This window comes from Hesperophylax consimilis, chromosome 8 (assembly GCF_061612785.1).
Source record: "Hesperophylax consimilis isolate HC1 chromosome 8, BYU_Hcon_1.0, whole genome shotgun sequence".
Taxonomy (NCBI): domain Eukaryota; kingdom Metazoa; phylum Arthropoda; class Insecta; order Trichoptera; family Limnephilidae; genus Hesperophylax; species Hesperophylax consimilis.
Genome location: NC_142843.1, coordinates 36,129,434 through 36,144,786, shown reverse-complemented (window position 1 = coordinate 36,144,786; position 15,353 = coordinate 36,129,434). Strand labels below are relative to the sequence as shown.

The following is a 15,353-nucleotide window of genomic DNA, read 5'->3' as shown; positions in this document are numbered from 1 at the left end:
CTATCGATTTTTCGTTTCATTGTTTACGCCATTAAAAGGGAAATCTATATTATCTGGTGATAAGAATGATCAATGTTACAACATTAACAAAAAGATTTTCTTACGAAGTAAGGTTTATAAGATTGAATGTAAGATTTGGTAGAGACCAGAGGAGGGCTGACATGGTGCGCAAAGATATTCCATTTAGACAGCAACCTTGCTTCGGTTTTGAAGGCCAATTTAATTTTTTGAAGATTTATATAATAAACAAAGCCACATACTCTTCTTTATATAGATAGATAGATTTTCTTTATTAAAAAGGGTTTATAAATGAACAAATAACATTATAAACCCCTAGTTTTAGACTGTGCTATATTAATAATGGCATTCTGAAATTATTCGACTCAGTTTCAATTGTGGTAAAGAAAGCGACTGGTATTTTCCATCTTCAAATTTTACACAATTTGTTAATAGCTGTAATTTGTGCATATATTTAAGAGGGACGGCTGCGCGGTCATGAAAACACGCAGAACTTAAATTTGGATTGATGCCAAAATACCTAACTCAATAATTACTTTTTATTCAAAAGATATATTAAATATCTAGTACGGATATGTACAATATTATTTAATTATTATTATTATATTATTGTGTTTCGAATTCTAATATATAGGCCAATAAAAAATCAACTTTGCAAGGTTTCAGAGGCAACTTTGGCATTTTTTTGTAATTATTAAAATAATGCAGTAATTACCTATTGTTTGAATACAATGAAAAATAAACTAAATAAAAAAATCTTCGCAAAAAATGCGTTTTTGGGTAGAAATTTTAATTTATGCAGAATAAATTTGGGTTCTGACGTAAAACTTTATTTATTATGTTTGTTATCATCTTTATTTTATGATAATTCATCACATTTGTACAGTAAAATACAGCAATTAAAAAAATGATCACAAATAATTGCCAATGTTTTTTAATTTAAAACATAAATAAATGAAGTAGCACATATAAGGTAAAATAGGATCCGTACTAGATATTTAATATACCTTTGGATTGTTTTTTTTCCTCAAATCCAAATTTAAGTTTGTATCTGTATCTGTATGTATATTTGTATTTATCCAAGGGTCGGGCCCCTGTACTATCCAGCGGCCCGGACAGCGATAACCGGTTTACTGGATCTCCCTCAACCGGTCTCTCCCAGCCCGGCCCGCCCCGCAGTAAGTAGGCCGACCCATTCTTCAGTGTGATCCAGAACGCACAACCCTCCATGAGCCCGGGCACCCCTGCTAAGTCACCAAACGTAGCGAACCACTTCAGGTGACCTGTGGCAGAGGTGTTGGTAAACCAGAGTATGGTTCGCGGGGCGGCGGTACCCATTGATCACCTCCCAAATTAAAAATGAATAAGTATGATGGGCAGATGAGCCTATGTTGAAGCCTATGGCTGATGGGCCTATGTTGAACTAATAATAATGCAGTTACTTTCACGATGGGCAGGTACTTTTTAGTAATTATCTGCCGTGGGATTATCTTGTCAGGGCTTCTACCAAAGAGCAACTTGACTGGCGTAAAGATATCTCTCTTAGCGAGTTTATTTATGAGTCTTTTACTCTTGTTGCTTTTTGCCAAGTTTATTTTTATTTGGTACGTATATCCAATACTATATATTATTCCACTAACCAAAACCTCAATGGCCCAGTCACAATTTAAGTTTCTTGCTCCTTAAATCTTCGATTATATATTATCTATAACAAGATATGATTTGGTGTATTATGCCATATTGCGCTACCTCCTTCTGTAGCCAACGTTTCGGACAGCATTACAGAGCCCATCATCAGGGCAGATGTGTAATGAACGTGATAAAGTGAGAATGTGATAATTTGAATAACCTATTTCTCACACTAAACTAAAAATAAATACTTTATCAGAAAAATAATTATGTGGATAAATGTATATGAATACTGTTTTTCTCTTCTCTTCTCTCTGTTTATTAAATACATATGGTTTAATACCTTTAGTGACTTAGCAGGGATGCCCGGGTTTATTTGCCCACCTACTGGCGTGGCGTGGCGGGCCGGATCGGGAGAGACCGGTTGAGGGAGACCTTGTGACTTCTCCATCAGGACTCTCTAGTGGGAGGGATGGATTCATACATTGACCCCCAGATTCCTACTCACCCCTCACACTTTTTTCTTTCCCAGAACTTCCTCTCCTTTCTTTCCCTGAGAATACCCTCCACACAGCATCCCCAAAGATGACACAGGAAATACAGAAATTACAGATATTTTTTCCATCTGGGCCTCCTGTATGGAGCTAATGTCATAACATAACATCTATTTGAATTACGTATTTGTTTTCTTGGATTAATGCATAAATTAATGAATGAAAATTAATTAATGAAATGGAAATCAACCCACTTGTCGATATCCGATCAATCTTATACTGGGTAGATAAACTCGTTGTTGACGACAATGCATTCTATCAAGTTTGGGTGGCACTCACTACACACAAGCGCACACACATGCTTGTCTGTGAAATTGGATGACATTGTTAAAAATTGCAGAGGTTAATAATACGAAATAATTATCGGTATGATCCTATAGCAATTTTAACCCACTTTAAGCTGCTGCCACACGCAAAGCTCACATCAAAAGTTAATGTACAGCGCATCATCTTTTCTACCGACACACGACGCTATCAAATATTTCTTCCTATGGTAGGAGAGGGGGTCAGTTGAATTCGAGAGCGGCCGAGGAACATAATTTCATCTGTCAAAGTGACAACTTTACTTACTGACAGCTTGAGCACGTTTTCGAAATGGATGATACTTGTCGCCTATTGCTGGATCTGTTGGACAGCTCATCCTCAGATGATGATGCCGCCAACTATATAATTATAAATGCTATTTATAAACTTTTTAGATTTTAAACAATCTGCGCGTAAATAGCGCATTTTCACATAACCTGACATAACCTCTCCGTCGAATCGGGAAATTCGCAGTTCGCACGCCGATCGACGAAAGCGACATATAATAAATTATTGTAAAATAAGCTCAACTTTCGTCCAAGCCGTCCAACTTTTATCAAAAAACCGAATGATATTACCATATAAACATACTGAGATTAAAAATATGATTAATTTTGAAAGGGCGAAAATTTGTTTACTTCAAATTCAAATATTGATTATATTTATATTTTAAATATATGTTAAGTATGTTTGCCAAATAAAGTTTTTTTTATGTTTCTAAATTTACTAGCACACATGACGATATGAGCTAACATAATAAATGAGAAATGCATTATTAGGCTGCTTATGTCATGGCTGTCAAAGGGAACACGGAACTTAGTTGGTAGCTCCGTAATTAAAATGACCCCCTCTCCTTTTTACGGCGGAGAGGGGGACGCATAACTTTTCAAATATCGCGTCGGGAGCGGTTACGTAAAATAAATTCGGTTAGCGAAGTTCAGAACCACACTTATAGCGCGTTATCTTTTTACGTGTGTCGGGTCTGTATGGGATTGTATGGCGAGCGCTATTGTGCTTTATATTATCTGTTGATGTGAACTTTGCGTGTGGCAGCAGCTTTAGTCATTTCGTGGGGATGAAGGTTCAACCCTCCGTCAAACCAATTTTTATTTATTTATATCAAATAATTATAAGCAATAATTAGTCATCCGAAATACTAATAGGTACATATTGAAAATATCTCCCGAGTAAAAATAAATTCCGCCAACGGGAATTGAACCCGTGCCTTCTGATGTCCGGTCAGGTGCTCTGTATCCACTGAGCTATGTCGGCTTATTTCCAACCCGCCAAATGATTCAATATGTACTACTACCCCAATCAACAATTTACTGCTTATTATATTTTTTCACCTGTAAACAACCAACTTTATTTTTGTAGGAAAGGCTTTGTTAGTGCTAAATTTCTCACTAGATGGCGTCGAGACATATGATATCTTCATTTATTGGTGAAATATTTTTGACTTGTCAAATATTATTATTTTTTAATGATAGACTAACGTTTATAAGACAAGGTTTTATGCATAGCATAAAGGATAACAAATAATTATAAGCAATAATTAGTCATCCGAAATACTAATACATATTGAAAATATCTCCCGAGTAAAAATAAATGCCGCCAACGGGAATTGAACCCTTGATGACTAATTATTGCTTATAATTATTTGTTATCCTTTATGCTATGCATAAAACATTGTCTTATAAACTTTAGTTTATCATTAAAAAATTATATTTTTATTTATGTTTTTTAAATTTGAAAAGGTCATCAATCAAAATAAAAAAAATTAAATGTTATAAAAAACCTCGCTTTTTACGGGTTAAATTTTTTGGTATATTTCATTTAACGTATTTTCTTCTTGTTTAAATCTTTCATTCTAGTTGTCACCACGAAATATGCAGCAGCCTATTATGGTGACATAATATACCAATCCTTCGTAAATGTCTTAAATATATATTGTCCAACGAAAATATCTACAGACCCACGAGAAAACATTTAAATTCACAATGATGGGGTTTAAATCACCTTTTTATTTAACAATACTATTTACAATTATAATATTATGTACACTGTACGTACGTACTAATTTAATTATTTTTTTAAAAATAAGTGTGTTACTTAAATCAATCTGAACAACATCCATAAAATGTATATTAACAAAATATTTAGTCTTAGTTTTTGATCTTATATATTCTTTGATATCCACTCGAGCGATTTTCGGCATATTATGGAAAGTTTGCAAAAACGTTTTGAGCGATCGCTTGTCATAATATGTCAAATTTATATAACCTAAAAATATGCGATAAATTTCGAAATATAAAGGGATTCATTTTCCTCAAACTGCGGTCAGCAGTTTGTACGTTTAGGTATTAATATTTTGACAAATGATATTTGTTAAATAATATGGTAAATTTATATATAATCAATCGCTCGGGTGGAGATAATTAAATGCAGTGAATAGTTAGGAAAGTTCGCAGTTGTCAATCTAGAGTAGGTTTATGTCAACTATTTGTGTGACTGTTCTGACATTGCATCGGATGAGAGGAGCCGTTCCTGTGTAAATCTAAATATTGAACAACATCCGAACTGCTTCTTGCCAATAATCCATGCCGTTTTTTACTTTTGTAACCATTCATTGTATTTCTTTTGAGGATTTTATTATTTGAAGTTTGATTAAATAAAAAATCTCCGACTATTTTCAATGGACTGAGCCTCAAGCTTTTTGTCGGACTTTGTTCATAGGAAGAACTCGCGGAAGATTCACTAATGTGTTCAGTTTTCCGAAAGGGTGCCTTTGGGAGTTCAGATATGTTTTGATACTTTGGAGAACGTTTCAAATCTCCTGTCTTATCATTATCAATGCAAAATATAGTAGGTACGGTGGAAGAATATGATAGAGCATTGGGACTGTCTTCCCTAGTAGAAGTGATACTGGAATATCTTTTGACCTCCCTTCGATCGCGAACCAAGGTTTCTGGAACGGAATCCGAATATTCGGCAGATTCGCTGCTCGGACTTCCCGAATCTCTTTTGTCTCCGAATGGCAGCTCTGTCATATTCTCTTCGTCGAAGTCGTATTGTGTGACGGAGATTAACTTCATAGGAGAAGGTAAAAACACATCATCATCCGGATCAGAGTCATCCAAAGGCACCTGCAAGCATGTCCGCGATTCCCCGTTTCTAGAGATGGTGGCAACCCCATCCTGAGAGATCTCCCTCTCTGAGAGGGACGGCACTTCTGAGATCATCCACATCTCTCTGCGTAGGGGAGGAGACGGTAGATGTTCCGGGGAGGCAGGCTCAGGAGGGGAGACTTCTTGGGCATGTTGTCGGAGCCACACGGGAGAGTCTACGTAGATCTTAGGTTGCTGGTTGTGGGCAGCGCTGGTGCGTTTCTCCATGCAGGACATGTTGCGCTGGGTGTGGGACACTATGGACGGCTTGTAATAGTTCTCAGACGGAGGATTCGTTTCCTTGATTCCGAATAACTTGTATATTAGGCTTTTGAGAGCGGCGCGGAAATCTCTGAGGTGGTAGGCATATAGCAGTGGATTTACGGCGGAATTCAGATGGGAAAGAATGATGCAGAAGTCGGTCCATGTCGCGTCAATATGACATGCGGGACAAAAAGCCTTGACGCAGTTGATGGTATACAGGGGAATCCAGCAGATCATGAAGAAGAGAACGATAATGGAGAGGTTTTGCGTGGCTTTGACTTCTCTCTTCTGAGCGGCTCCAAGCACCCTCAGCATGGTACCTCCGCCTCCTGTTTTCGCCTCCGCTGCATCTCTCTCCCTCTTCCCTCTTCCACGTTTACTGCTCCCGCCCTCAGGATTCATGGTGACGATCTGCTTCAACTGAAACAGTTTAATAATTTATATCAGTATCTGGAGATTAAAGCATTCCGATATTTATGCTATCGGCCAATTAATAATTTTGTACGTGTAAAGGCAATTATTTAAGGCATACCTAACTACAGAATTTATGACTTAACTGTGACAAATCTTTAAGGAGATTGGCACTGACTGTTAAAGATGGTTAACGGATATTGGCAACATTTGTGACGTTATCTGATCATAGTGGGCCCGTTTTCAAGAGTAAAAAATCAAACTTGAAACATTTCTGATCAAAGTGCTAAAAGAAAGTGACTATTTTAGTTAAAAGGTTGAATGAGGGATTTCCAAGATTTCTTACTTATGAGATAAAGATACCTTACCTGCTTCACGACAACTCGATATATATGAGCGTAGAAGGCGGCCATCAGCAGCGACGGCGTGATGATGGTGGCGAAGTACAGGAAGACCAGGTAGTTGTAGTCCATAACCTGAACGAAGAAGCAGGAGAGGCTGCCCGAGGAGCCGGCGTGCCATCCGAACAGCGGGAGGAAGCCAACGATGGAGCCAGCCACCCAACACATGCTGATGATCACTAGAACATGGAGAGAAAGACAGTAAGAGATGGTTACAACAGACACGATATGGTAATGTAGGACTGAATCTTCAGGACTGAATTCAAATGCGTAATAAACAATGACAAGATAAGCGCTCTTAGAATATTCCAATACAGTGAATATATGAACTTGCTGTCCCCTTTCCGCTAGTCACAATAGCGGAAAAGGGAATTATATATTTTTAAATCATTAGGTTCATGGAAAACATAAAACCATTGATAGATACGTGCATGCATTATCAGCATCAGCCATTCTCTGTATCCAATATCAACTTTAGAAGAAATCATGTATTTTATACCCCACAAACCAATACCAAACTAATGCAAACTCACAATAGCTTTATTGGACCTCGCACTTTTATTTCTGTATAGTTATTATTATTTTATTTTGTGTTCTTTTTACTTCATATATATTATCTTACAATCTTTATTTTTACTTTGATTTATTTTTAAAATGCACCTCTTGCACAATCTTTTAGACTAACTTTAATTATAATCCTACCATTTTTCTTTATATGCTTACTATTATTTTTAGGTACAAAAATATGATGTATATACATATATTACCCACGCACAGGCTGCGCCTTAGTGGGTTCCCTTTCTTATTATTATAAAACTGTAATGTATAATTGTATAAATTGGGAAAAAATAAAGGAAATAAAAAAAAAATATCTATACGTATTCAAATTAATAAATGAGATGAAAAATAAAATAAACAAATTTAACAGAAAAACTGAAAAAAATATTATTTTAATAACGTTGCGAACTTCAGATAATGAAAACTGAGATTACTTCGAAACCGATATGAATAGGAGAGCTGTAAACTTCCTAACAATATTATTTTACAAGCATAATGTAAACACGCTGTTCCTCTTCCGCTAGTGGCAATAAGTAACCGTAAACAAGACAAAGGGCGGTTCCTCGCCGGTCGCGGTGGAAACGTGTCAATGATACCGATATACGAGTATTCAACTCTTGCTGCGTCACCTATACATTTCAAATATTGAATATAATAAATAAATTGTCGTTCGGTGAAATACGAATAATAATTCATATAATAATACACTTTAAAAATAAACAATGAATTTTTTTATTTTATTATTCTTTATTTTGGATTTCACCATTAGGGGTGATCTTGGCCATACAAAATTAACATAACGTAACATAAATAAACCAAATATAACATAAACATAACATATAATAAACATAATATAACATACTTAACATAAACGGTACAGAGCTGGTAACAGTAGGTTATCACAAAATTATAAAAATAGGAACCTGTGTACAATATAAGTGGGCGATTTTCGTTATTAAACCAAAGATTTTTCAAAAAATAAGTATCGTTTTTTTTTAACAGAACTATGAAATTTGCAATCTTATAAACAGGAACTATGAAATTTGCAATCTTATAAACAAACACAGCATATGAGAGTAAATAAATGTGATTATAAAACATAAAGATAAACATAACACAAACATACCATGAATATAACATTTTTTTTTTTTTAAAAGAAAGACAAACATTCCCGGGTTACGAATAACCTGACAATATTTGAAAATGTCCTACTACCACCACAGTAAGCTGAAAATGTTGCTTGTGTTGAGATGGAGGACTTAGCCAGCCGAGGAATTGAACACACTACGCCTGAGTGGGACCCAAGCGCGATGTCAACTCGGCCACCGACCGGACATAAATATATCATAACATAACATACACATAACATATCATAAACATAACATAAACATAACATAAGTATAACATAAACATAACTTAACAAAAACAATACAGAGCTTGTAATAATAGGTAATTACAAAATTATAAAAATAGGAACCTGTGCACAATAATAGCGGGCATTTTTTGTTATTTAAAAGAACAGATTTTTCCAAAATCAAAAGCATTATTTTTTTTAAAAACAGTGCTATGAAATAAATATAAACAAATACAATAAAAGAGTCAAGAAAAATATACAAATGCATTTGAAATACGAATTATTATGCAATTTAAAAATAAACAATGAAGATTCTCAACAAAATAGGGAAACGAACTGATATCAAACAGAGCAATTAAATATCTACTAAATGAGCTAATCTACCCACTGACGTACCTTGTAAATCTTTCAATAAGAAAAGGTATTTTTCCCACACGTCTTAAAGTTGCTACGATTATTCCAATATACAAAAGCGGTCCCAAAAATGATATATCTAACTATCGACCAATTAGTCTATTACCTACACTATCGAAAATATTGGAAAAAGTAATAAAAAAACAAATGGTTAAATTTTTGGATGAAAATAAAATATTATCAACGACACAATACGGTTTTAGGGAAAACCTGGGTACTGGTGATGCTATAGCTAAAGTAACAAATACAATTATAAAAAAACTGGATGAAGGTAAAAAATGCTTGGCAGTTTTTATTGACCTTCAAAAAGCTTTTGATACAATTGACCATGAAATACTATTTTTTAAATTAAAAAAAAATGGAATAACACAAACAACTCTAAATCTAATTAAAAGTTACTTAACTGGAAGAGAGCAGTATGTACAAATTGGTAATAAAAGTAGCAAAACACTATCAATCAAGTACGGTGTCCCTCAAGGAAGCGTATTGGGTCCAATACTATTCCTCATTTATATTAATGACCTTATGAGTCTTCCCATTGAAGGAGACATAATGAGCTTTGCAGATGACACTGTCATTATATTCTATGAACAAAATTGGACAAGCACACATAAAAAAGCGGAGCAAGGTCTGACTGTACTCCAAAACTGGTTAAAAGCAAACTCCCTTACATTAAATGTGAGTAAAACTAAATATCTAACTTTCTCTAAAACCAACAGAGGTCAACCAACGAATGAGCATACACTCAAATTACATGAATGTCTAAATAAATATCCGCAATGTTCTTGCCCGCATATAGTCCAAACTAAAACAATTAAATATCTTGGGATCGTAATTGACGACATACTTCATTGGGATGCACACATCGAAGGAACCTCAAAAAAGCTAACAAAACTCATCTATTTCTTCAAAAAATTACGAAATATCTTGTCAACTACAGATCTAAAGAGAGTATATTATGCGCTATGCCACTCTCTACTGGAATATGAAATAATAGGATGGGGCTCAGCATCATCAAACCATATTAAACTACTAAAGAAAACTCAAAATTGGATCATAAAGACCATATTAAAGCTCCCCGTAAGGACGCCAACTACTGATATTTTTAATCTGTTTGATGTTCCAAGTTTACAAAAAATCTATGCTAAAAATATTCTAGTTCATCACTTAAAAAATAAACCAGAGGCAAACCCCTCTCACGATCATAAAACCAGAGCCAAGCAAACAGACATGCTAAATATTCCTAAATGTAATTCTACTTTTGGACAAAGAAACTCTGAATTTTTAGCAATTAAATTATATAATAAACTCCCTCTCAACATCAAACAAAGGAAAACGAAAAATAACTACATTAAGGACATCAAATCTTGGCTTATGGAAATATCGGAAGAAGAACTAACTAATATATTTAAAACATCATCTTAGTTGCTGAAAACGTATTCTAACATATATAGTCCCCCTCAGCACAGGATCTCCTAGTGAGGAGGACTTCAATGATCTGTTTTAATTTTATTTATATATTTTATTTCATGTGCCATACAAAAATGTACCTAATTATTTTAAAAAGTAACTAAAAAAAAAAAAAAAAAAAAAAAAACTTAGAGTTAGGTAGGTACTGCATTTTTTACCATGAACGAAACACGACCGATGTGACGCATCCGTGTCTTTTTCGTAGAAAGGTTCGCTGGTGTAGGTTCATTTATGGGTTCGCTTATCTCTTGTTAGGTATATTTAGGTACTAAACCAACGGCATTTTAAAACGAGGAATCCAACGAAACAACATATTATTACGATGTTACGAACATAGCCATAGAAGATAACTAAACTTCTGCTTTGTAAAATGAAACATATTTTTAATTTTCCTAGCTGAACTGTTTTTGTTGTAATATTGTAACTGCTTTTCTGATAATAATAATAATAATATTTAGATTATTTGCAGAGCGCCGTTTTTTGTGAAAAATCACCCCATGCAGTTCAAATATATAATATATTTCTACGATGATCTTATTACTAATTATAGACTAGACAAACTATTATCGACTTATGACTAACGGATTATACTGGACTACAATACCGCATCATATCTGCGGTGACCATATCTCACTATTTTTTTTCATCTTCCAGTAATCATAAACAGTGAAAGCAGCCTGTCCTGCTTTTTGCAGACCATGCAATACATTTTTCATAACTGTATAATGTCTGTTGTGACCATCTCTCACTGTCTTTCTTTTTATCTTTGCCGATAATGGACTACAATACCGCATCATGTCTGCGATGACCATATCTCACTATCTTTCTCCATCTTCCAGTAATCATTAAGAGTGATAGCAGCCTGTCCTGCTTCTTGAAGACCATGCACTATATTCTATATAACTGCATCAAGTCTTTCTTTTCATATTTGCTGATAATGGACTACAATACCGCATTATGTCTGCGGTGACCATATCTCACTATCTTTCTCCATCTTCCAGTAATCATTAAAAGTGATAGCAGCCTGTCATGCTTCTTGCAGACTATGTACTATATTCTACATAACTGCATCAAGTCTGTTGTGACCATTTTTCCTTGTCACATTAAATTTAATCTCTTGCGAAACAGTTATGTTCACCGTTTGAAAAAATTAACGGTTGGATTTCAATATTTATATCATATGCGTAAAGTCCTATATGCTGGTAGTTCTACCGGTATTTCAAAGGGTGGTGCTCTGAAAACTAACTTCAGCGATCCCTTTGGTAGTTGTGTAGGTACATATCATTTTTACAAATCTTGAAAAATTATGTTAATAATTTTTTGGTAGCCAGATCCGACTAGTCAGGTACATACAGATCTTCATCATCCCCTTCTCTCATTTTTGACTTCCGTGAGCATCGCAACATAACCCAATTTTTAGATGCCATAGTCGTACTGACTTCGAGCAGTTGCGACTGCGGTTTACAAAAAAAAATCTGCATAGTCATTCCGGCGAAGTATCGAACTACAAAACACTGTAGAATGACATGCCTAACTTTGTTTGTCTAGTGTATGTTAAATGAATATTAAATAAAATAATTTATTGAAGAAAAATTCTTCAAAGCTTGTCTCTTTGTGATGTCATTATTTATTTCATAAAATAAAAATAACTTTGTTTACATCACTTTTGTTTGAATAAGAGTGATGTAAACAAAGTTATTTACTCGTTAGGCCGCTTCCACAGTTAACTATGTAAACTTTACTGAGTTCATAAGTCATGATACAAATATGATTAATAAGTCCATATATTATATTATCTACTTGGTTATCATTTATTTATTCTGGCAAAACGTATTATAGGAAGTACCCACATTAACGAATATTGTGTTGACTACTGAAAAATGATATTATTTTTGACACCCGCCATGTTTGTGATAACTTTATCTTACATCCCCAAACTTATCGCCCATTAGATAAAATGACAACATGTCAATAGATAAATTATAATATTATGTGTTATCTATAGAATATAACATTTCAAAATTGATCTACTCTAACGTTCCTTTTATTGGAAACTATCTGACGTGTACCCGGCGCTGCTATATATAGATATGTAATTTATTTATTTATTTATTTATTACATATAGTATGTATATACACATAAAACTTCCGGAAGAAATTCTCTAAATGATAGTGAAATCGTTTAGAAGCACTAACCGCAAAAACAGACTTAGAGATTTCAGAATTTTAATTTCAAATTTTGCCTATCAAGATGTAACTATTTTTGTAAATATTTTCACAATTTGTTATCAACTAACTAACTAACTAACCATCATAACATTCGTATTAAGGCGATGCACTACGTCGTGTAATATTTTAATTTGAGCCGCTATCTATAACAACCCTTACGTAGATGGCGATAAGGTTTAAATTCCCGCTTAACACCATCCGCCTGTTTTGATTTATGCAAGAAAAAAACATGTCCAAAAAGTGCCTTTCATTTTATTTTGTGGATGTTTAGGCATAAATATTTTTTTTTTTCCGATCATTTTATAAATAACTTATTTTTCCACATTATACAATAAAAGCATATCCGAAAATGGGTTCGAAAGTAGGAGATTTTGAACTTTAAAGCAGTTTTCATAGGCATATACATTATTTTTTTCTGGGCTTATAAAAAGACTTATATAAAAAAATACTCGATTATTTCAAAGGCCAAGATGTATTCTACTCGCAGTATTACATTAAAGCTTCTGAAACATTTCTAGGCGACCAAATTTTCAAACCAAAAACACATGATTTTGCATTACTACGTATGGCATCGCCTTAAGAGGAAGCTACAAGCCAAAAATGTGTACATTCTTGGTATACCTTATATTGTAGGTAATATTCATTAAAATCGCTTGACAGACGGAGTCTAGAAACGTTCGATTTCAAGAACAAAACTGGTTTTTATTTATTTTGTAAATAATTTTATAAGAAAGCAAAAAAGTTAATCAAATGAAACTGTCACAGATAATCTTAGCTATAATACTGTATTTTTTTAAAGTTGTTTCCTTTACGCGTTCATAGATTTCTATTGCAAAAATACATTTTTTAGTAGTTTACATTTATTTTTATTAAGTAATTTATATTTTTATTTGTATTCTACTCAAGCACAACGATAGGAAAACCTTCAATTTATCTAAAGCATATTTTTTGGTATTCATAATGTACACCAATTCGTTATAAATATTAATCAAAATAGTGATTTAGCATTAAGCTGGATACTTTCTTGAACAGATAAACAAATTTACTATCCTGTCTGAGGCCTAGGAGTCGGAAGGCCTCAAGAAGTGTTTAAATTTAATAACAATGCTAAAACTTATACATTTCAATTATTTTTTTAACCAGATGGCAGATGTAAATACAGGGTTTTCCAATAAGAGGTGTTATTTTGAATAGCCCGCTATTTCGGTAGATGTTACTTTTGAAGCTGTCATTTTTTGACATTTGACAAGTAAAAACTACGCCATTAATAAAAATGGAACGATACACGCTTCAACAAAGCATTGAAATTATTAAAATTCACTTGAGTGAATCAAATGCAAATCATCTTGAGTGATGAGGCCCATTTCCACCTCGGTGGCTTCGTCAACAAGCAAAATTGTCGCATCTGGGGCTCTTAAAACCCAAGAGTTATTGTTGGAAAGCCTCTCTATCCTCAACGTGTGACTGTTTGGTGCGGTTTATGGTCCGGCGGAGTCATTGGACCTTACTTTTTCGAAAATGAGGCTGGAGCAACAGTTACGGTAAATGGATCGCTATCGAGAGATGATTAATGATTTTTTATGGCCGGAATTGGATGGTATTGATTTGGACAACGTTTGCTATTAACAAGACGGTGCTACGTGCCACACACGCAACGAAACCATTGATCTTTTACGATTGAATATCAAAATAACAACTCTTATTGGAAAACCCTTTACTTACTTATAATATATACATATATTTAATTTTTTTATTATATATATACATAATGTATACATACTTAATTGATGTGAACCTAGATAAAAAAATATTATTGTATTTATTAAAAATAATGATGTGAGTGGTGTGTCTTTGTGTATATGCGTAATTCGGTTTCAATGGGAATTAAATTAATTTAACTGCAGAACTGGGATTTGCTTTGATTAGTAGGTAGGTACCAAAGTAGATTGTGGCAACGATTCGTACAAGCGACAAAGTAGGTAGGTACCAAAGTTGACTTTGGGAACGCGTCATACAAGCAACAAAGTAGTTAGGTACCAAAGTTGACTGTGGGAACGCGTCATACAAGCGACAAAGTAGTTAGGTACCAAAGTTGATTGTGGGAACGATTCGTTCAAGCGAGAAAGTAGTTAGTACCAAAGTTGATTGTGGGAACGATTCGTACAAGCGACAAAGTAGGTAGGTACCAAAGTTGACTTTGGGAACGCGTCATACAAGCAACAAAGTAGTTAGGTACCAAAGTTGACTGTGGGAACGCGTCATACAAGCGACAAAGTAGTTAGCTACCAAAGTTGATTGTGGGAACGATTCGTTCAAGCAAGAAAGTAGTTAGTACCAAAGTTGATTGTGGGAACGATTCGTACAAGCGAAAAAGTAGGTAGGTACCAAAGTTGATTGTGGGAACGATTTGTACAAGCGACAAAGTATGTAGGTATCAAAGTTGATTGTGCGAATGATTCGTACAACGACAAAGTTGGTAGGTACCAAAGTTGATTGTGAGAACGATTCGTATAAGCGACAAAGTAAGTATGTACCAAAGTTGATTGTGGGAACGATTTGTACAAGCGACAAAGTTGGTAGG

General features: G+C 34.3%; 1 protein-coding gene across 1 annotated transcript in view; it reads right to left on the bottom strand.

Annotated features, from left to right (window-relative positions):
- Positions 1-4,654: 4,654 nt before the first annotated feature.
- LOC149421947 (uncharacterized) overlaps positions 4,655-15,353 on the bottom strand; it is a 312,802-nt gene continuing 302,103 nt past the window's right edge. Inside the window, exons 2-3 of the mRNA XM_089634338.1 lie at positions 6,715-6,926; positions 4,655-6,355 (exon numbers count right to left, since the gene is read on the bottom strand). Coding sequence (XP_089490464.1) covers positions 5,000-6,355; positions 6,715-6,926 — 1,568 coding nt within the window. The 3' untranslated portion in view covers positions 4,655-4,999. The remainder of the gene's footprint in view (positions 6,356-6,714; positions 6,927-15,353) is intronic.